The sequence below is a fragment of the Prinia subflava genome, chromosome 27 (assembly GCF_021018805.1).
Source record: "Prinia subflava isolate CZ2003 ecotype Zambia chromosome 27, Cam_Psub_1.2, whole genome shotgun sequence".
NCBI lineage: Eukaryota > Metazoa > Chordata > Aves > Passeriformes > Cisticolidae > Prinia > Prinia subflava.
The window spans coordinates 3,531,614-3,553,035 of NC_086273.1; the positions used below are offsets into that span (position 1 = coordinate 3,531,614).

Consider the following 21,422-nt stretch of genomic DNA (forward strand, 5'->3'; position numbering starts at 1 on the left):
CACAGAGAAACAAGACTGTGTCCCCATGTTCCAGTTTGAGCAGAACACTGCAGGCAGTGATGACAGGTGGGCACAAACAAGGCAAAGGTGTCTCTGATGCTGAGCAAACCTGGATGTGTTTCAGGAATGCAAAGGGCCAAGGCCTGAGCCCCAGCCCCTGCCAAGGCAGATCCTGTCCCTCCCTCCTTGCTCAGGGCTCTTCCCGGGCCACTGGGATGTGGGGATGTGCAATGCCAAGGGCAGCACCATGGGGTGGCCCCTGCCAGGCTGCTGAGCAGGGACAAGGAGGCAATGAGGCCCCAGGCCTGCAAGGGTCACTTGTCCCCTCCTGATGCCTCAGGCCCAGGCCCAGCAGCCATGGCCCAAGGGCTGCAGGAGTTGGCTGTGTCAGGGCCTTTCAGCTGCTGCCCATGCCTGTGCCCTGTGCAGCCCAGGCTGTGCTACGGTGTCCATGCCCTGCGCCTCTGTCCCTGCAGGCTGTCGTCATCCCCCGGCTGCCCCACCTGGCTGGGCCCTTCCTTTGCTGACAGCTCTGCGTCCTGCCTGCCTCTGCCTGGCCACACAGAGCCTTGGGCTGCTCCAGACTCCTGCTGGGGGATGTGCTGCACCACAGCCGTGCCCTGGCAGGGAAATTCCTTTCTCCTCATGTCCCTGTTCAATCCAAGTTCCAGCTGAGGGCTGGAGGGAAGGAAAGGATGGCACCACAACTTTCTGTGTGTAACCCAGCCGGGCAGGGAGAGCTCTTTTAATACAATCCCTCCTTGCTAAAGGCACAATGTTCTTTCTATGCTGAGGCTTTGCTTTAGCAAAGGAAAACTCCTCTCTCAGGCTCACCTTTCCTGCTCAGCCAGACACCTTAAGTTCCTCAGCAGAATTCCAGAGTTCACATTGATGTGTAGAGAATGGTGAGATTTCACCCTTGACCACTGCTGCCATTCCAGTTTTTGTATTCAAGCATCTCCAGTCCCTCAGGTTTTGTTTCCACTTGGAAATGCAAGTCCAGGAGCTCTGTTCATGCCCAGCCACAGCAGGTGACACAAGGACAGGGCACTGGCAGTGGGACATTTGCAGGGAGCGCCTTCAGTGAGCGCTGGGGGCTGGAAGTCAGTGCAGAAAACACCCAGGGGCCTCCAAGGCACCAAGGCAAAAGGAACAAAGTTTCAGTTCTGACCTTGCTAGGGAGGACCAAAATCTCTACTTTTCACCCCAAGGTTCCATTGCCAGGTGTTCTCCAACCCCAAGAGGAGACCCCTGAGGGGCACTGAAATGAGCCCCTCCCTGTGGTGCAGGAGGGTTTGGGGCAGAGGAGGGGCTGCAGGAGCTGGGACACGGCTGAGATGCAGCTGCCCCAGCGGTGCCTCCGGGCTGGCAGGGCCGTGGTCACTCAGGGTCAGTGGCCGGTCAGTTCTGTTGGCTGGACACGGGTGTGGACACTTCCCTTGGAGCGTCTCCAGGGATGGAATGTTGGGGCTGTCCCTGTTGTGTCACACAGACGGGAACGCTGGGGCTGCCCTGCTCCTGCCCCAGCCAACAGCTCTGCCAGTGCCTGCAGGGGACACAAAGGCTGAGCCAAAGGGTGAGAATTGCACAATGGGCTGAGCTGGGAGGGAGCCACGGGGATCATGGAGTGCAAGCCCTGGCCCTGTCCAGGACAGCCCAACAATCCCAGCCTGTGCATCCCTGGGAGCGGTGTCCAAAGGCTCCTGGAGCTCTGGCAGCTTTGGGGCTGTGAGCATTCCCTGGGGAGCCTGGTCAGTGCCTGAGCCCCTGTGGGGGAAGAAGCTTTTGCTGCTCTCCAGCCCAGCCCTGCCCTGGCCCAGCCCCAGCCCTTCCCTCGGGTGCTGTCCCTGCTCCCCCGGGGCAGAGGTCGGAGCTGCCCCCGCGCTGCCCCTCGGGAGGAGCCGCAGCCCCCGGGGAGCTCTGAGCTGCGTCTGCTCTGCTGCAGCTGAACAAACCCAGCGCCCTCAGAGCTCCAGGGAAAGGTCCTGCCCCTGCCTCAGGGCTTGGCCAGTGCCACCGGGAGAAAATCAACTTCCAACTTTTGCCCCACAAGAGGAAGGAGCAGCAATTCTTGGATCAGAGAGTGGGGTGGAATGGCGTGTCACTGGTTGGATGGCACAGCCTGGCTCATCCCGGCTCGGTGGCACTCCCAGAGCCCCTTGGAGATGAGTGTCAGCTCCCACGGGGACAGCGCCGGCAGCCGTGGCTTCACCAAGTCCTGAGCGGTGCCGGTGGCCACGGTGCTGATGGAGGTGGAGGCCGTGCTGGGCACGGGGCCCCGTCAGCCCCAGATCTGTGGGGCAGGGGCTGCACCCCCTCCCCAGGATCCTCTGGCATGGGGTGACCCCTGTCCTCACCTGAGGGTCCTGCAGGAGGCACAGGCCAGGAACAGCCCTGGCACCATTGTGGTCATTGCTCAGATGTCAAGGACCAGGCAGAACATGGACTGTGGAAGGAGAGGGTGTGAGGAAAGGGGCAGGGCACCTGGGGGAAAGCAAAACCTCTCTTGAACTCCCTCAACCTGAATCCCACTACCTCGGGAGTGCTGAAGGGAGCAGGGCCCAGGGGGACCCTTACAGCCTCGCACCCCACTGGCTCAGGGGTGCCAGAGGGGCTGGTACCTGGTTGGGAGCAGTGATGGTGCCAGCGAGGAGGGGATCCTGTGCTTCTCTTGAACAGGAGGCCATGGTCATGGACTCTGGATTTCAGCTCTGGGCTTTAGGTCCTGACTGTGACTCAGCGTTCCTTGCCCATTCTCATCAGGGGTCCCAGCCCCACTCTCAGTCCCCAAGTGTGCTGCCTCTGTACCACCTGTCCTTCATCCTGGCTGTGAGGATCTGAGCTGCTTCTTTCCCCCCAGCCACCGCTGCACCATCAATGTGTCCTGCAGCCAGGTGGTGATGTCCAGGATCAGGTACAGCCCCAGCCTGGCTCTGATGGCTGATTGGGGTTGTGCTCTCTTGGAAATGCAGCAGAGACCCCTCTGCTGTCCCCATCAGGTTCTTCTTCCCCAGCTGGTGCAGACTGGGACAGTCCCACCATTTCCAGCTGCTGAACGACCAGGCCAGCCCTGTCCTGAACTATCCCATCACTGATTTCCTCTTCACCCAGGTGAGCCCTCCCAGGCTGCCTCCTCCTTCTCCCATCCAACCTCTTCCTCCTTCTCCTCCTCGTATTCCAGTGCCCCTCTGTCCTGGGGGCATGGATCCTCTTCCCTAACTCACCTGCAGCTGATCATGGCCATACCACAGTGGGCACAGGGTACCCCAGATTGCCCAGATGGGCACTGTGTCACACCCCTGGGACAGCCTGACAGCCCTCAGGACAGCTTGGAACCTGTCAGGGCAGCCTGGTACCCACAGGGACAGCCCAGGATAACTGGGGACAGCCTGGCAGCCACTGGACAGCCTGGCACCCAAGGGGACACTGTGACACCCACAGGGACAGCCCTGCATTGCTGAGACGGCCTGGCAGCCACTGCACAGCCTGACATCCCTGGGGACACCCCGCCACACACCTCTGCCTCCTGTCCCAGGCAGCTGCAAGGTGCTGGTGGTGGCTGTGGCACAGGTCTCCCCCTTTTTGAGGTTTTAATATCTGTCTGGTCCCTAGGTTTGTTTTCTTACCTGGAAATAGCTGCAGTATTGTCCCTAACATGTAGCTTTTACTGCAGGTGAGCACAAATTAGGATAGCTGTCCTCCTGGGCTCAAGGATTATCATTTATAGAAAGATGTTAAAGGTGCTGAAGTTTGTGCCAGCTATGTTTGGTTTATGGTTTCTTCATCCTACCCTGCATCCCAGTTCCAGCAGCATTTTTTGGGGATTTATTAGTAATTGCACCCAGTTTGTTAGAGGAGGAGTAGGGGATGAAGCTTTGCAACCTGTCCTTTCGCTCTTCTCTTTTGGATCTGTTACACCATTTTTTGAGAATGTTCATTTCTCCTGAATGTAAAAGAGACCACTTTGCTGGTATTTCATCTGGTGAGCTTCCTCTGTATGGTTTGCAGCTTCTCTAGAGTGAGAGCTGAGATGTCCAGAGGGGTTGCTGAGACCTCTGACCCAGAAGTAGACCCAGGTGTGGAGAATCCTGAATTGTGTGGAGAATGGGAGAGAATGGGCTGAACCTTGAAGGAATTTTCTGCTCCCCCAGCTTGGGACTTTTCACATGAACAAATTCAGAACCCAGGCAAAGTAAGAAAATATCTGGAGGAGAACTGCTATGATGACTGTAAGGAAAAAAAGCTCATTGCAATAAGCTGGGCCCTGGCATGTGCTTATGGCACACTGCTAGATACTGTAGGGCAGCAGATAGAGGCAGGGGGGCAGGGAGATAAATCAGCAGCTACCCCAGTCCCTCAGGCTGCAGCCAACAGCCCAGCTACTCAGGTGGCAGCTAAACCAGAGAGTGAGCCTAAGCCAGCAGCTAAACCTGACAGTGAGCCTAAGCCAGCACTTACACCACACAGTAAGCCTCAACCAATGGCTGTTGCTACCAGCATGAGAAGCAGAAACTGCTCAGACTAGACCGATGGAGCAGCAGATGATGATGATGATGATGCAGGAGAAGTACCCTCACCACCTCCTGACATAAAATCAGAAGACAAACCAACTGACACAAGATCAGGAGCCACTACTGAGTCCTTTTCCCTTAAGGACCTTCATGGCCTAAGGAAGGATTACACTCCATGACCTGATGAATCTATAATTAGTTGGTTAGTCCATCTTTGGGATGCTGCAGGTGAGGCTACAATTCTGGACAACACTGAAACGAGGCATTTGGGATCCCTGTCACAGGATCCCGTTATCCGCCAAGGAATGATGAGGGAGGCTCACCCTTGCAGTCTCTGGGAACGGGTCCTGGCAAGTGTGGCACAAAGATATCTGTGTGCAGACCATCTCTAGATGCAGCAAACCCAGTGGAAGACCAGAGAACAAGGGATTCAATACCTTAGAGAAATGGCAGTGGCAGAGATTGTCTTCTGAGATGACCTAAACACCAGGAACCCAGACTTGGTACCATGTACACCTGTGATGTGGTGAAAACTTGTACGACTTGGGCCACAAGAACACTCTTCTGCTTTAGCAAGAATGAAGGGGGATGACACGGAGGAGACCGTGCTGGATATGGAGAAGAAGCTCTGAGCATCTGCAGATGCTGTGCATGGCCCAACACATGCAAGAATGGCAGCTGTGGAAACATGTCTGCAGAAATGAGAAGACAAGAGAGAGGAGAACCACAAGAAACTCATGGAGGAGGTGAAAGAGGACATTCTCCAAATCTCTGCAGTACAGATCAGAGGTTCCAGCACCAAATGCAGATGTTCCTCACGATAAGGAGAGAAGGGGCACCCCACGAGCTGAGCTGTTTTCCTTCCTGCATGATTCTGGGGGAGACACGAGGAGACGGGATGGAAAATCTCCTGCTGCTCTGATACAATGGCTACATGAATTGTTGGAAGGCAAGACTCAGGGAGGAAGTTCCAGCAAAAAGGAAGCAGCTCCGGTTACCCAGGGAAAGAAGGATAACCAGGCTTAGAGCGGCCCTGCCTCTAGCCAGGTAGAGGCAAGGGGAAAAAAGTGTTTTTTTGACTGTGTGGATTCATTGACTTGGCACATAAGAACCACAAAAATGTGAGGCCTTGGCTGACACTGGTGTACAGTGCACATTAATCCCATCCAGACATGTAGGGGCAGAATCTGTTTCTATTGCTGGTGTGACAGGGGGATCACAGAATTTTCCTTTGGTGGAAGCTGATGTGAGCCTGACTGGAAATGAGTGGAAGAAACACCCTATTGTGACTGTCCCTGGGAGCCCATTCACTTTACGCACAGACTTCCTCCAAAATGGGTATTGCAAAGACCCAAAGGGACTCAAGTGGGTGTTTGGGATAGCAGCTGTAGAGACAGAGGGTGTTTAGCAATTGAACACCTTGCCTGCACTATCAGAGAACCCATCTGCAGGAGGACTCCTGAAGGGGGAAGAGCAACAGGTACCAATTGCCACTTCAACAGTGCATCCCTGACAGTACAGAACAACTGGAGATGCTGTGATCCCCATGCACAAGATGATCCGAGAGCTGGAGAGCCAAGGGCTGGTCAGCAAAACACACTCACCCCTCAACAGCTCCATCTGGCCTGTGTGCAAATCTGACAGAGAATGGAGATTGACTGTGGACTGTCGTGCCTTGAATGAAGTGACTCCACCACTGAGCGCTGCTGTGCCAGACATGTTGGAGCTCCAGTAGGAGCTGGAGTCCAAGGCAGCCAAGTGGTGCTATTGACATTGCCAAGGCATTTTTCTCCATTCCTGTGGCAGCAGAATGCAGGCCTCAGTTTGCCTTCCCATGGAGGGGAGTGCAGGACACCTGGAACCCACTGCCCCAGGGGTGGAAGCACAGTCCCACCACCTGCCATGGACTGACTGAGACTGCACTGGAAAAGGGGGAGGCTCCAGAACATCTGCAGTACATCAATGACATCATTGTGGGGGGGAACACTGCAGCTGAATTGTTTGAGAAAGGAGAGAAAATCATCCAGATCCTCCTGAAAGCTGGTTTCACTATCAAGAAGAGCAAATTCAAGGCACCTGCTCAAGAGATCCAGTTCCTGGATGTAAAGTGGGAAGATGGATGGTTTCATATTCCACTGAGGTCATAAATAAGATCACAGCAATGTCTCCACTGACCAGCAAGAAGGAAACGCAAGCTTTCCTAGGTGCCATAGGCTTTTGCAGAATGCACATTCCTGAGTACAGCCAGATTATGAGCCCTGTCTACCTGGTCACCCACAAGAAGAACGATTTCCACTGGTGCCCTGAACAGCAGCAAGCCTCTGCCCAGATCAAGCAGGAGATCGCTCATGCAGTGGCCCTTGGCCCAGTCAGGACAGGACCAGAGGTGAAGAACGTGCTCTACTCTGCAGCCGGGAACCATGGCCTGTCCTGGAGCCTTTGGCAGAAGGTGCCTGGGGAGACTCGGGATCGACCACTGGGATTCTGGAGTCGGAGCTACAGAGGGTCTGAAGCCAACTACACCCCAACAGAGAAGGAAATTTTATCAGTCTTTGAATGAGTTCAAGCTGCCTCAGAGGAGACTGACACAGAAGCACAACTCCTCCTGGCACCCTGACTACCGGTGCTGGGGTGGATGTTCAAAGGAAAGGTTCCCTCCACCCACCATGCTACCAGTGCTACATGGAGCAAGTGGATTGCTCTCATCACACAGCCCGCCCGTATTGGAAAACTGAATCGCCCTGGGGTTTTGGAGATAATCACAGATTGGCCTGAAGGTGAAAATATTGGTCCCACTGATGGAGAACAAGAGCAAGTGACACATGCTGAAGAAGCTCCATTGCACAACCAACTGTCAGCAGAGGAGACACTGGCAGTTCTTGTCCCATCGTAGGGATGAACCGAAAGTGGAAAGCAGCTGTATGGAGCCCCACACGATGAGTTGCTGAGGCCACTGAAGGAGAAGGTGGGTCAAGCCAATTTGTTGAACTTAAAGGCATTCAACTAGCAATGGACATTGCTAAAAGAGAGAAGTGGCCAAAGCTCTTCCTCTATACTGATTCATGGATAGTAGCCAATGGTGTGTGGGGGTGGCTGGAGAAGTGGAAAATGGTTAATTGGCAGCATGGAGGAAAACCAGATTGGGCTGCTGATGAATGGAAAGACATCACTACCAGGGTAGAGAAACTACCTGTGAAAGTCTGCCACATAGATGCCCATGTGTCTAAGAGCTGGGCTAATGAGGAGCACTGAAACAACGAGCAGGTAGATCAGGCTGCAGAGTTTGAGGGACCAAAGATAGACTTAGATTGGCAACACAAGGGAGAGTTGTTCCTAGCTCTATGGGTCCACGATGCCTCAGGTCATCAGGGCAGAGATGCTACCTGTAAATAGGCACGAGACCGAGGGGTGGATCTAACCATGGACAGCATTTCTCAGGTTATCCATGACTGTGAGACGTGTGCTGCAATCAAGCAGGACAAGCGGGTGAAGCCCCTATGGTATGGTGGGCAGTGGTCCAAATACAGGTATGGGCAGGCCTGGCAGATTGATTCTATTGCACTGCCCCAGACATGCCAAGGGAAGCACTAAGTGCTCACAATTGTGGAAGGCACCATGGGATGGCTGGAGACCTCCCCAGTGCCTCACACTACAGCCCATAACACCATTCTAGGCCTTGAAAAGCAAGTTCTTTGGTTCTTTGGAGGCATGGTACCCCTGAGAGGACTGAGTCACACAATGGGACTCATTTCAAGAACAGCCTTATCAACACCTGGGCTAGGGAACATGGCACTGAGTGGGTGTACCATATCCCCTACCATGCACCAGCTGCAGGCAAAGTGGAGAGATACAACGGACTGTTAAAAACCACCTTGAAAGCATTGGGTGGGGGATCTTTCAAACATTGGGAGCAGCATTTGGCAAAAGCCACCTGGTCAGTTAACAGCCGAGGTTCCACCAACAGAGCAGGCCCTGCCCAGTCTGAGCTCCTGCATGCAGTAAATGAGGATAAACTCCCAGTGGTGCATGTCAGAGGTTTGTTAGGGAAGACAGTGTGGATTAATTCTGCCTCGAGTACAGACAAACCCATCTGTGGGATTGTCTTTGCTCAGGGACCAGGTTGTACACGATGGATAATGCAGAAAGATGGAACAACACGATGTGTACCTCAGGGAGATCTGATTGTTGGGTGAGAACCATGTGTAAATATCACTGTTTGCTGAATGTCACTGTCATTGTCTGTATATAGCTGTATACTGTTTTATATACATTATTCTATGTATGTATAACGTATGTGTTTGTATCGCTAGATTTTATATTAGTTTTGGTAGTAAGTTGACGATCTGAGGATGAGGGGTGGGACGTCCTAGGGTGACTTGATGGTGCTTGTATCCCCAATGATCTGTTCTGTTTGTGCTGTGTATTGAGTTCTGACCTTTCAGACTGGTTCTGAGAGCAAAGGGGAAGAAAGAAGCAGCGCTGAGTTTGTTTGGAGAAACAGCACTCCCTCCTCTGCATTCTTCTTAGCACTGTGTTCATCTGAAGCACAGACAGAGAGCGGGACAGAGATCTGCTTTTCTCTTAATTAGTTTTAGCAAGCTGAGGGAGAAAAATTCCCTGGACTGTTTTTCAAGTTTTTTCCCCTTTTTTTGGGACTGTTTAAACCTGCTCTGGACTGAAAAAACCCAGAGGAGCACCTGCAGCCCACCAGGGCCTGGACCTCTGGAGGGACTGGTAAGAGACTGAGCGAGCTGAGCTGCCCACAGCAAGGACTTTCTGAATTTGCCATCTCTCTTCACCGAGACAAGAGGCTTTGTTTCATATTATTCATTTTTTATGCTTGTGGGCATTTTGTTAAAGAAATAGTTTTTCAACTTTTCTCTGAGGAAGTTCTTTCCCAGACCAGTTTGGGGAGGGGCCATTTAGGTTTGCTTTTCCGGGGGCCCCTATTTTCTCCCAAATTTGCCCTAAACCAGGACATGGAGTCAGTGCAGTGTCCGTGGGCACAGCCCCTTGCAGGGCCCGGTGCAGGTTGGGATGATGACCCACCCTCACAGCTGGCCCAGGGCAGGGCTGCAGTGCCCTTCCCCACAGCCTGTCTGCACAGAAACACTTCCAGGGCTCTCTGCATTTCCCTGCCCCTCACTCCTGGCTCACTCACACACCTCCCAACAACCCACCTGGTGCTTTGAGCTGCAAGGAGTTCAAAGCTTGTCTGTCCTTCAGGAATTGGTCTAGTTCTGCCTTCAGCCAACTCTGGATTTGTGTTTATTGTAGAACGTCCTGTGTGTCCGAAACATTCCTTGCAGGGTTCTGCCTTGGATAAGGGGAACCTCCTTGGTGGCACCTTGGACTGGCACACACTTGAGGAGTGGGTCTGTTTGCACTGGGGAAAATTAGGAGTTTTTCATTGCTTCAAAAAAAACCAAATAGAAACCCCCTTTATTCCTGAGTGCAGGCAGCTCTCCAAGCAAAGCAGGTCCCAGGTGAGGGAGGACACACAGGATGGGCTTGGGCAATGTGCAGCAAGGTTGTCCACACTGGCTCAGCCCTCAAGGCACAGCTTCTCTGAGCAGGCCAGGCCTCCTGAGGAGAAACCCTGGATCAGTGTCAATCACAGAACACTGCAATCACCTCTGCTATAAAGATAAGAGTAATAAAATACACCCTTTCTAACAGGAATGTGTATTTCTTAGGGGGTCTTTGAAATCTTTCTCCATAACTATGATAGGAAACCTTCCTAATGAACGGCACCAGGCCAGAGGGAAATCAAGGCGCAGCCATGGTTTGTTAGGAAACCTCTCTAGAATTCAGTCATTATCCAACTCCAACATTTCTGATACCGTTCATGGGTCCCACTGAGGGACACGACTGAGAAAGTTTTCCCAGTTCCAGTTGGAGCAGGAAATTGGAGTCAGAGATGACAAGTGAGGACAAAGAGAAGCCAAGTCCTGGTGCCCTGGGGCACAGCAGGGTCTGTGCCACCAAGGCTGTGAGGGGACACCTTGTCCTGAGGCCCTGGGGCCTCCTGGCACAGCCCCAGCAAGGCTGGGCACTGTCACCCCTTGTGCTGCCCTCAGCATCCCCCCCACATCCCAGTGGCCTCAGGGATCTGCTGGGACGAGTCCCTGGGGAGCCTTGGTCAGGAACGGCCCTGGGGGGCTCCTTAAAGCTCCCAGGGACTGCAGGTTTTTCAAATGACTCTGGGTTCTGCTTTTGCCTGGGAGTCTCTGAGGGGTTTGTGCAATCATGAGCTCCAATTATCAGCTGTAATTAGTCCCTTGAGATTTTTGTCAGTTACAACACTCAGTGGGGCTCATTAATGCCTCAAAGTACTCAAGAGTAATTAAAGTACTGCCTTCTGACACTGAATCCCTGAGAGGTTTGTGCAGTCATGGCCTCCAATTATCTACTTTAATGAGTCCCTAGAGAGGCTTTGTATTGACACTCAGTGGGGCTCATTGATGCTTTGAGATACTCAAGGTTTTTAAGGTACTTTGGGTTTTCCTTTCCACACTGAGTCTCTGAGAGGCTTTTGGGCAATCCTGGCCTCCAATTGTCTCCTCCAAGGAGTCCCTGAGGAGCCTGTGTTGGGGATGGACCTCAGAGGGACCCATGAATGCTTTGAGACACTTTGTGTTTTTCCTCTGACTCGGACTCCTGGAAAGGTTTGTGCAATCTCCTCTCAGGCCCTGAGGGCTCAGCACCAAATCCACCTTGGGGCTTATTGAGATCAAGCAAGTCCTGACAAACCATGGCTGTGCCTTGATTTCCCTCTAGTGTTGTGCAGTTCACCAGGAAGATTTTCTACTACAGTTGTGGAGAAAGATTTTAAAGAGCTTCTAAAAAATACACATTCCTGTTAGAAAGAGTGTCTTTTATTGCTGTTCTCTTTGGACCAGAGTGATTGCAGCATTCTGTGATTGATATTGTGATTTATTTAAATATGAATATTGATCTAATATCAATATCCAACTGTGACGGAGAAAAGCTCTCTGACAGTTAAAGTTAGAAAAGTGTATTTTTTTTAATTTATTGAGATGATAGCTCCTTAATGAACACTGCAAAGATCACAGGTAATATTACAAAGCCTTTTATTTACAAAAATGGTGAATACACAAAATACAAATGCATATTCATTCCCCTGTCACTTCCTCTTCTCTGCTTCCTATGCTAATTAACACAAAGGTGATCAAGCATGTGTAGTTTGTTCCCTGAAATGGGTCAGGGGTCCTTTTGTGAGGAGTGGTCACCAAAAGGAGGAAGTAAAACGAGTCTTTCTCATCCTAAAATTTCAACCTTTCCAATGCAGATATGACTGATGGGTGGTAGAACTCCCTGTTTCCTGTTTTCCAGGACTATTTCAGTGGGTTTCTGGAAACAGGAGGTCTGGTGTTGTATTGATTAGTTTCTCTGTTTGATAAGCAATGAGTTATTAAATCCGAGGTAGCTTATCTTAAATCCGGTTTCTTTTAACCATCCTCTAACTTTTAACTGATTTCAGCAAAGCTTATCTCTTCATTTCAGCTAAATCAGCAATATCTATTGTTAACTGTAACCTTAGCTTTTCTCAAATCTTCAAAATTAGTGTCTCATCACCAGTCCCTGGGGAGCCTTGGGCACTCCCTGCCCTCAGTGGGGCCCAGGGATGCTCCAAGGGACTTGGAGTTTTGCTTCTGACTCCTTGAGCAGCTTCTGCAACCTTCTCTCAGTGCCTGGGGGTCCTGGACTCAGCCCCAAATCCACCGCGGGGCTGATGAAAATACAGAAAGCCCTCAGGAGCTCCTTGTCTTCCTTCAACTGTCTTCAAGTCATCAGGGCTTGTGCAGCTGATTGAAGCCACTTTGTCATTCTCTTAAGAAGGAAGCTTTCAAAGTGAACCTCCTGATTTTTTTTTCCCTAATCAAGGGCACTTTTTTTTTTTCAGTCCATCAAAGAGGTGACAGAAGCGTTCTCCAAGTGATCTCGGTGCTGAATGTCTCCTTAGCAGGCCTGGGCACAGAGAAGGCTGAGCCTCTCTTGGGCTGACCCTGTTTGGACACCCTGCTCCTCACCCCATCCTCACCATGTCTGACATCGCCCACCTGGGACTGACATCACAAAACATAAAAAAATTATGAAATTTTCTTTATTAAAAAAATCTAATGACTCATTAAAATTATATTTACATTTATGTTGTTATTGTATTCTTCTAAATTTTATTACGTATTATTTGTATGTATATACAAAATCGAGGTATTCTTAGCATCAAAACTTATTTGTTATAAGTAACATAGTTCCTTTCATTCATTCATTCACTGACCACTATTCGCTTTTGATTTTTCCCTCCTCACGCTTAAGAAGCTTTTAGTCCTTTTGTCACCTTTTTTACAATTTTTATCTTTTTTCAGACAGGGTAAAAGGGGCAACTTTGGGGTCCACAGAGACATTTCTGCGGGACATTTGACGCCGTTTTGGGTCTAGGGAGGGAATTTAGAGAGAACTTGAGGGTCTGGAGGACACTTGGGGGAGCCGGGTGGGCACTTGCAGGGGCCCTTAGGGATTGTGTCGGACAATTCGGGGTCCGGGGGAGCCCTTGGGGCTCCAGGGGGCACTCGGAGGTCAGGGAGGGGAATCTGGGGGCCCTTCGGGGTCCGGGCGGGCACTTGGGGGGCTCTGAGGGGGCTCTCTGGGGCGCGGGGCATGATGGGAGTTGTAGGCGCGGGTAGGACACGGTTGAACGGGGCCGCGGAGCATCACGGGAGTTCAAAGCACAGCGCCAATGGCTCTCAGGGGCGCGGGGCATGCTGGGAGATGAAGTCACGGCTGGAATAGCGCTCTACCGGCGCCGCGGAGCATGCTGGGAGCTGTAGTCCCGGAAGTGGCTCGCACAGGGCGTTTGGGGATCGGGGAAGGCACTTGGGGGACACTTTTGGGTCCGAGCCGCGAGTGCGGGTCCTCAGCAGGGAATGTACACGGTTCGGGAGCACTTGGGGGAGCTTGGGGAGCTCTAACCGGGCTCTTTAGGGCGCGGGGCACTGCATGAGTTTTCGGCGCGGAACTGTGTTATGAGGGGCTCTGAGGCCGCGGGGGATGACAGGAGATGAATTCCCAGAAGCGGCTCTAACGGGCATCTGTGGGGTTGGAGCATTCAGAGGATCTGGGGACGCTTTTGGGGGGTCACGAACTGGCGCTGAGGGGATCTTACAGATCCTGGAGGGTCTGGGGGACACTGATGGGACACACGGGGGGCGATACCGGGGCTCTGTGGAGCGCGGGGCATGACGGGAGTTATAGGCAAAAAGAAAATGATGGCGCCGACAGCAGGCACCGCCTCCGAGGTCCCGATCCCCGGCGCTGATTGGCTGCGAGTCGTGACTGGCAGAAGGCTCGGCAAATGGGCGGAGGTGAGAACAGCCCATTCAACTCCTGCAGTGCCTCCCAGTACAGCCCAGTTAATCTCCAGTATAGCCCAGTACAACCCCTCCAGTGCCCCTCCAGTACAGGCCCTCCCAGTACACCCCAATGCCTCCCAATTTGCCTGAGTTCATTCCCATTCCCTTCCAGTTACTCCCAGTGTCGTCAGTAGTGCACTCCATTGTCCCCCAGTCTTCCCCAATGTGTTCCCAGTGTCCCAAGTTTGCCTCAGTATCCCCCAGTGTCACTCCCAGTATGTCCCAATATGTCCCAGTATGTCGCAGGGTACCCCCACAGTCCATCCCAGTCCGCCCAGATTACCCCTCAGCATTCCCTGTGTTCCCAGGTTGTCCCAGTCCTCCCCAGTGTCACTCCCAGTATGGCCCAGTGTCTCCCACAGCGTTCCCAGTGTCCCCCAGTATGTCCCAGTCCTCCCCAGCGTTTCCAAGGACACTGGAACTGCTCACGGTGTCCGTGGCTCCCAAACCCAGCAGTGGGGTCAGTGCAGTGTCCGTGGGTACAGCCCCTTGCAGGGCCCAGTGCAGGTTGGGATGATGACCCACCCTCACAGCTGGCCAGTGTCACTTTGTCAGGGACAAAGTCTGATTGATTGTCAGCCATGAAGGGTCTTGATTTTCATCACTCTCATCACTGCCTGCAGTGTTCTGCTCACATTGGAACCTGGGGACACTTTCTCAGTCCTGTTTCTCTGTGGGACCCATTAAAACTTGAAGAAACTTCAGTGTTTCAATGGAACTTTGAGTTCTTGAGAAGTTTTGTGAACTTCTGAAATTTGTCTAATTAATCACTGAAGAACTGAAAACTTAATTTTTTCCCAGGGGTTTGTTGTGTTTGCGTGTTTTGAAGAAATGTTAAGGAGAATTTGACAACTAAGTTCTCAACTGAAGAGCTCAAGAAGGAAGAGGCCTCTGGAAAATTAAAATTATTCATCCATCTCCAAGATGCAAATGACCCATCCTGGTCAGGGCAGCAGTGACCAGGAATGGACACAGCTTTGTGGCTGCCCCAGCTTTGGGATGGGCCCTGGGCCTGCAGCAGGAGCAGCTCCTGAGGGCCACAAGGCCGGGGCTCTTGTGCTGGCCTGGGCAGATGGGATGGCAGCAGGGGCTGCAGAGCTCTCAGCATCTCGTGCAGAGGAGAGCAGGGCACACAGGGAGCCTCCTTTTCCTTTGACCAGGCCCCTTGCCCATGGCTGGGGCTGAGTCCTGTGTGAGCTGCGGCTGCTGCTGTGCCCTTGCCAGGGGCTGAGGCCGTGGGGCCCTGCCCAGAGCAGCCTGGCCTGAGCAGAGCTGTGGGGCCAGAGCCGGCTGGGCTGTGCTGGGGAGAGGCCCTTGGTGCTGCCCAGAGCTCAGGGCAGCTGGCAGAGCTTGCAGGGAGCTGGGCTGGGCTGGGAGAGCCTCCAGAGAAACCATCAGTGTCCATCTCAGCCTGGGTGAGCGTGCAGGGGCCAAGAAAAGCACCCCAGGGTGCACAAGGTCTGTGTGTGGGAGCTGAGCTTGTGAGCCCTGGAGCCCTCCAAGTGCTGGGGCTGCACCTCCAGCTGCAGAGGGGATGGGACAGATGGGAGAGAGACCAAGAATTCCTGCTGGGTTCTTGTTTGTGTTTGCTTCTACAGGTGACCTGGATCCGTATGTACAGGAGGTGTTTTGTGTCAGATAATACCTGAAGACTAAAAAGAATAATATTGATAAAAAAGAATTTTCAGCTGAAAAAAAAATTTAATATATAATACTGTTAAAAATGAATCAGCTAATTTTATAATTAAAGGAAGTTTTGAATAATTAAAGTATAATTTTTGGAAAAAGCCACAAGCTAATCAGCACTGAGCCCGACAGTTGGAACTGGGGGAACTTGAATTCAGCCTCTATCACACCAAATTCTCCGTGGTTCTTCGATGCTGCTTTTGCAGAGTTTCTTCTTATACATTTTCCAAGCTCTGTGGGATACTGGAGTCTGGAGTTGTCCCTATACTTTTTAGCATATTAATGTCGTTTTCCTTCTTTCCGCCACATATGACGAAAGTTTTCCTGGAACTGGGTGAATAATTCATATGAAAATCTTTTGGAATACATTTCTTCTGGGGACAAATATTATCTCATCGTGGATGCGTATCGAATGCACATCGCAGGGGTTTCACTAGACCAATAATCCTCTGAGACACGCATTTCTGGAGACAGCCATCATCTCTGGAACCTGAATAATTTGGTGCACATCACTTCCCTGTCACCTGGCTTTCGTAGAGAATGCTGTAGTTTTAATATTTAGCACGAATTACATTTCAACACGTATTACAATACACAAAAAGGAAAAAGAGACACATATGATCAGATAGGAGAGGATGAGAATCATTGATGTTTTAAAGCTGTTCAAATCCTTTCCTCAGGGCTTCCTTGAGATGAGAGGTGACCACCAGAGGCCAAGGCCAGCCTGAGCTCTCTGTCCTGGCAGCTTTTGTATGGGAAAATCCTCTCATATAGGGAATTTTGCAGGGGAACTATCAATTTTAGCTGTGGGCACCTGGAAAGATGGATGGTTCTTTTCCACAGAAAGGAAAACACAGAGCCCCAGTGCTCCAGGGGCTGATGAGAGGCAGCCCTCAGCATTCCAGGATCAGCTGGACCTGTCAGGTGGCCCCTGGGAGGCCAAACCAACCAGATCTGTTCCATCTCCCCTTGGTTCCATGAGGCCCTGCAGTGTCACAATGTTCTCCTTGCTTCTGAGGTGTCACCATGGCCCCTTGCTTCCATGAGGCCCAGCAGGGTCACAGTGGCCCTTTGGCTCTGTGGGGCCCTGCAGTGTCACCATGGTCTCCATGATTCCCTGGGGCCTTGCAATGCCACGATTGTCTTCATGGATCCATGGTACCCCACTGTGTCACACTGGCCTTTGTTTCCATGGTGCCTCACAGTGCCACAATTGCCCTTTGGCCCAACAGAGCCTCACAGTGTCACCATGGACTCCTTGGTTCCATGGGGACACAAAGTGCCACAGTGGCCCTTTGGTTTCACAAGGCATCCAAGTGCAAAAATGGCCTCTGTGGTTTCATGTGGCCATGCTGTGCCAAAATGGACCTGTGGTTCCATGATGCCCCATAGTGTCACAATGGACTCCTTGGTTCTGCACTATAAGAATGTCCCCTTGGTCCCTTGGAGCATCAGAGTGTCACTGCTGTGCCCTTGGTTCCATGAGGCCCCAAGTGTCACAATGGTCCTTTTGTTCCATGATGTCCCACAGTGTCACAATGGTCCTTTTGTTCCCTGAGGCCCCAAGTGTCACAATGGTCCTTTTGTTCCATGAGGCCCCAAGTGTCACAATGGTCCTTTTGTTCCCTGAGGCCCCAAGTGTCACAATGGTCCTTTTGTTCCATGAGGCCCCAGTGTCACAATGGTCCTTTTGTTCCATGATGTCCCTGCAGTGTCACAATGGTCCTTTTGTTCCATGAGGCCCCAGTGTCACAATGGTCCTTTTGTTCCATGATGTCCCACAGTGTCACAATGGTCCTTTTGTTCCATGATGTCCCACAGTGTCACAATGGTCCTTTTGTTCCCTGAGGCCCCAAGTGTCACAATGGTCCTTTTGTTCCATGAGGCCCTGCAGTGTCACAATGGTCCTTTTGTTCCCTGAGGCCCTGCAGTGTCACAATGGTCCTTTTGTTCCCTGAGGCCCCAAGTGTCACAATGGTCCTTTTGTTCCCTGAGGCCCCAATGTCACAATGGTCCTTTTGTTCCATGATGTCCCACAGTGTCACAATGGTCCTTTTGTTCCATGATGTCCCACAGTGTCACAATGGTCCTTTTGTTCCCTGAGGCCCCAATGTCACAATGGTCCTTTTGTTCCATGAGGCCCCAAGTGTCACAATGGTCCTTTTGTTCCATGAGGCCCCGCAGTGTCACAATGGTCCTTTTGTTCCATGATGTCCCACAGTGTCACAATGGTCCTTTTGTTCCATGAGGCCCCAAGTGTCACAATGGTCCTTTTGTTCCATGAGGCCCCAAGTGTCACAATGGTCCTTTTGTTCCATGATGTCCCACAGTGTCACAATGGTCCTTTTGTTCCATGATGTCCCACAGTGTCACAATGGTCCTTTTGTTCCATGAGGCCCTGCAGTGTCACAATGGTCCTTTTGTTCCATGATGTCCCACAGTGTCACAATGGTCCTTTTGTTCCCTGAGGCCCCAAGTGTCACAATGGTCCTTTTGTTCCCTGAGGCCCCAAGTGTCACAATGGTCCTTTTGTTCCCTGAGGCCCCGCAGTGTCACAATGGTCCTTTTGTTCCATGAGGCCCCAATGTCACAATGGTCTCCATGGCTGTCACAGAGGACATGGAAAGAACCACACGAGGACACGCTGGTGAGCGAAGCAGGACTAAAGGGACGAGTTTATTTTAAAAACTCAGTTTTATACATTTCTTATGGGGCCTGTGGATTGGAGGATGGAATTCTACTTCTCAATTTACATTGGTCAAGCTAACTGTCAATTCACTTTGTCTTCTTACTTAGAAATCTGTAAAAAATGAAAGACAGTTAGCAAAACATGGCCATTGTTTATAGTAGAAAGTGTGATAAAGTAAAATTTCTGATTCTAATATGAAGAATATTACAAAAGCCTTAGAAAACTCTTCAAACCAAGGTAACAATGGTTCCATGAGGCCCTGCAGGGTCACAATGGAGTTCTGGTTCCAGGAGCTTTCACACTGTCAGCAATGCTCTGAGTTCTGCAGGGTCACCGTGGATTTTTTTAGCTCAAGAAAAAGAGAAAATAATCGAGAAATTCTTCGCACAGAGATAACAATTACAGAGACCCCTAAATTTTCCAGAGGAGAGGAATTTATGGCTCTCCTTATCAACAGAAATGAACTTTTCCAAGCCTGACTTAGACTCAGAGGCGCCTGGGAATTAAAATAAATTTTTTCATGAGTAACAGGTGAATTTTCTTGTTTTAAATAAAATAAAATAATCATGAGGTGACTCCTGTTAAGGGGTAAATTCTCTTTTAACCGGGTCCTTCTCCTGCTGACTTTGGTCCAGGAATGGGGACCCAGCCCGGGCTCTTCTCTTTGCTGTTATTGTTTCATTATTTGTCCTAATTCTAAATTGATTTAACCTTTATTATTACTATATTTCTATTACTATTTTTTATAACCATTTTATTTTTATTAAACTTTCATAAATTTCTAAAACAAGCGATTGGCGTTTATTACAGATCTGCTGTGAGAAAGGAGCTGAGTATCAAACAGGCATCAATGTGATTTATTTATCTCTCTGTTTATTCCTTCTATTCCACTTTTATCAGGTTACAGAAAGTGTGAAAAATTCACATTATATGGCTCTACACAGATATTTATTGTATGTGTGTGTGTATATATATAATATATATATAATATATACAATATATATAAAAAATATATATATACATAATATATATAAAATAATATACATATACATCATTCATATATAATTATATATATGTATATATATATTTATTATGCTAGGTTGAAAAGTTATGCTGTATTAACATTTCAATAATATAGTAAATGTAGTTTTGTAATTAAAACCAAGCTTTAGTAATTAAAATAGAAACTATGTGTGTAAAATATTCTTTTTTAGCTCAAGAAAAGGAGAAGATAATCGAGAAATTCTTCGCACAGAGATAACAATTACAGAGACCCCTAAATTTTCCAGAGGAGAGGAATTTTTGGCTCTCCTTATCAACAGAAATGAACTTTTCCAAGCCTGACTTAGACTCAGAGGCGCCTGGGGATTAAAATAAAATTTTTGATGAGTAACAGGTGAATTTTCTTGTTTTAAATAAAATAAAATAATCATGAGGTGACTCCTGTTAAGGGGTAAATTCTCTTTTAACGGGGTCCTTCTCCTGCTGACTTTGGTCTAGGAAGGGGGACCCAGCCCGGGCTGTTCTCTTTGCTGTTATTGTCTCATTAATTGTCCTAACCCTAATTATTTAACCTTTATTATTATAATTGTATTACTATTTTTTATAACCATTTTATTTTTATTAAACTTTCATAAATTTCTAAAACAAGCGATTGGCGTTTATTACAGAACTGCAGTGAGAAAGGAGCTGAGTATCAAACAGGCATCAATGTGATTTATTTATCTCTCTGTTTATTCCTTCTATTCCACTTTTATCAGGTTACAGACAGGAAAGTGTGAAAAATTCACATTATAGGGCTCTACACAGATATTTATTGTATGTGTGTGTGTATATATATAATATATATACAATATATACAATATATATAATATATATAATATATATAATATATAATATATAATATATAATATATAATATATAATATATAATATATAATATATAATATATAATATATAATATATAATATATAATATATATAATATATAATATATAATATATAATATATAATATATAATATAATATATATATTATATATTATATATACATAATATATATAAAATAATATATATATATCATTCATATATAATTATATATATGTGTATATATATATTTTTTTATGCTAGGTTGAGAAGTTATGCTGTATTTACATTTCAATAATATAATAAATGTAGTTTTGTAATTAACATCAAGCTTTAGTAATTAAAATAGAAACTATGTGTGTAAAATATTCTTTTTTAGCTCAAGAAAAAGAGAAAATAATCAAGAAATTCTTCACACAGAGATAACAATTACAGAGACCCCTAAATTTTCCAGAGGAGAGGAATTTTTGGCTCTCCTTATCAACAGAAATGAACATTTTCAAGCCTGACTTAGACTCAGAGGCACCTGGGGATTAAAATAAAATTTTTGATGAGTAACAGGTGAATTTTCTTGTTTTAAATAAAATAAAATAATCATGAGGTGACTCCTGTTAAGGGGTAAATTCTCTTTTAACGGGGTCCTTCTCCTGCTGACTTTGGTCCAGGAAGGGGGACCCAGCCCAGGCTGTAACTCTTTGCTTTTATTGTCTCATTAATTGTCCTACTCTAAATTGTTTAACTTTTATTATTGTATTTGTATTACTATTTTTTTATAACCACTTTTATTTTTATTAAACTTTCATAAATTTCTAAAACAAGCAATTAGCGTTTATTACAGATCTGCTGTGAGAAAGGAGCTAAGTATCAAACAGGCATCAATGTGATTAGGTTTGATCTCTCTGTTTATTCCTTCTATTCCACTTTTATCAGGTTACAGAAAGGAAAGCAAGCACAGCTAAACAGTTGGTGATTAACTAAAAGTACATATATATATACATTAAATTATTGTTCATAGGGCCACGTTTTTTGGCATATAGTTTTGTGAAGAATTCATATTATATGGCTCTATGCAGATATTTATTATATGTGTGTGTATATATATATAAACATATATATGAATATATATAATATATAATATATATATTATATGAAATAATATATAAATATTATATATAAAATAATATATATATATAAAATATGTATTATATATATTTTTAATATATGTGTTTATTTGTTTGTT

The 21,422-nt window shown here is 48.4% G+C and overlaps 1 protein-coding gene across 3 annotated transcripts in view; it reads left to right on the plus strand.

Moving 5' to 3' along the window:
* The window catches only part of LOC134562421 (olfactory receptor 14A16-like), a 391,199-nt gene that overhangs the window by 312,318 nt on the left and 57,459 nt on the right, over nt 1-21,422 (plus strand). The window contains exon 2 of one of the 3 annotated variants that reach the window (XM_063419817.1): nt 13,818-13,897. The exons of 1 other annotated variant lie outside the window; for it this stretch is intronic. In XM_063419817.1, the coding sequence (XP_063275887.1) occupies nt 13,888-13,897 (10 nt within the window). In that variant the 5' untranslated portion in view covers nt 13,818-13,887. Of the gene's footprint in view, nt 1-13,058; nt 13,898-21,422 lie in introns of those variants that run through there. One more of the 3 variants, XM_063419815.1, reaches the window with a different exon arrangement.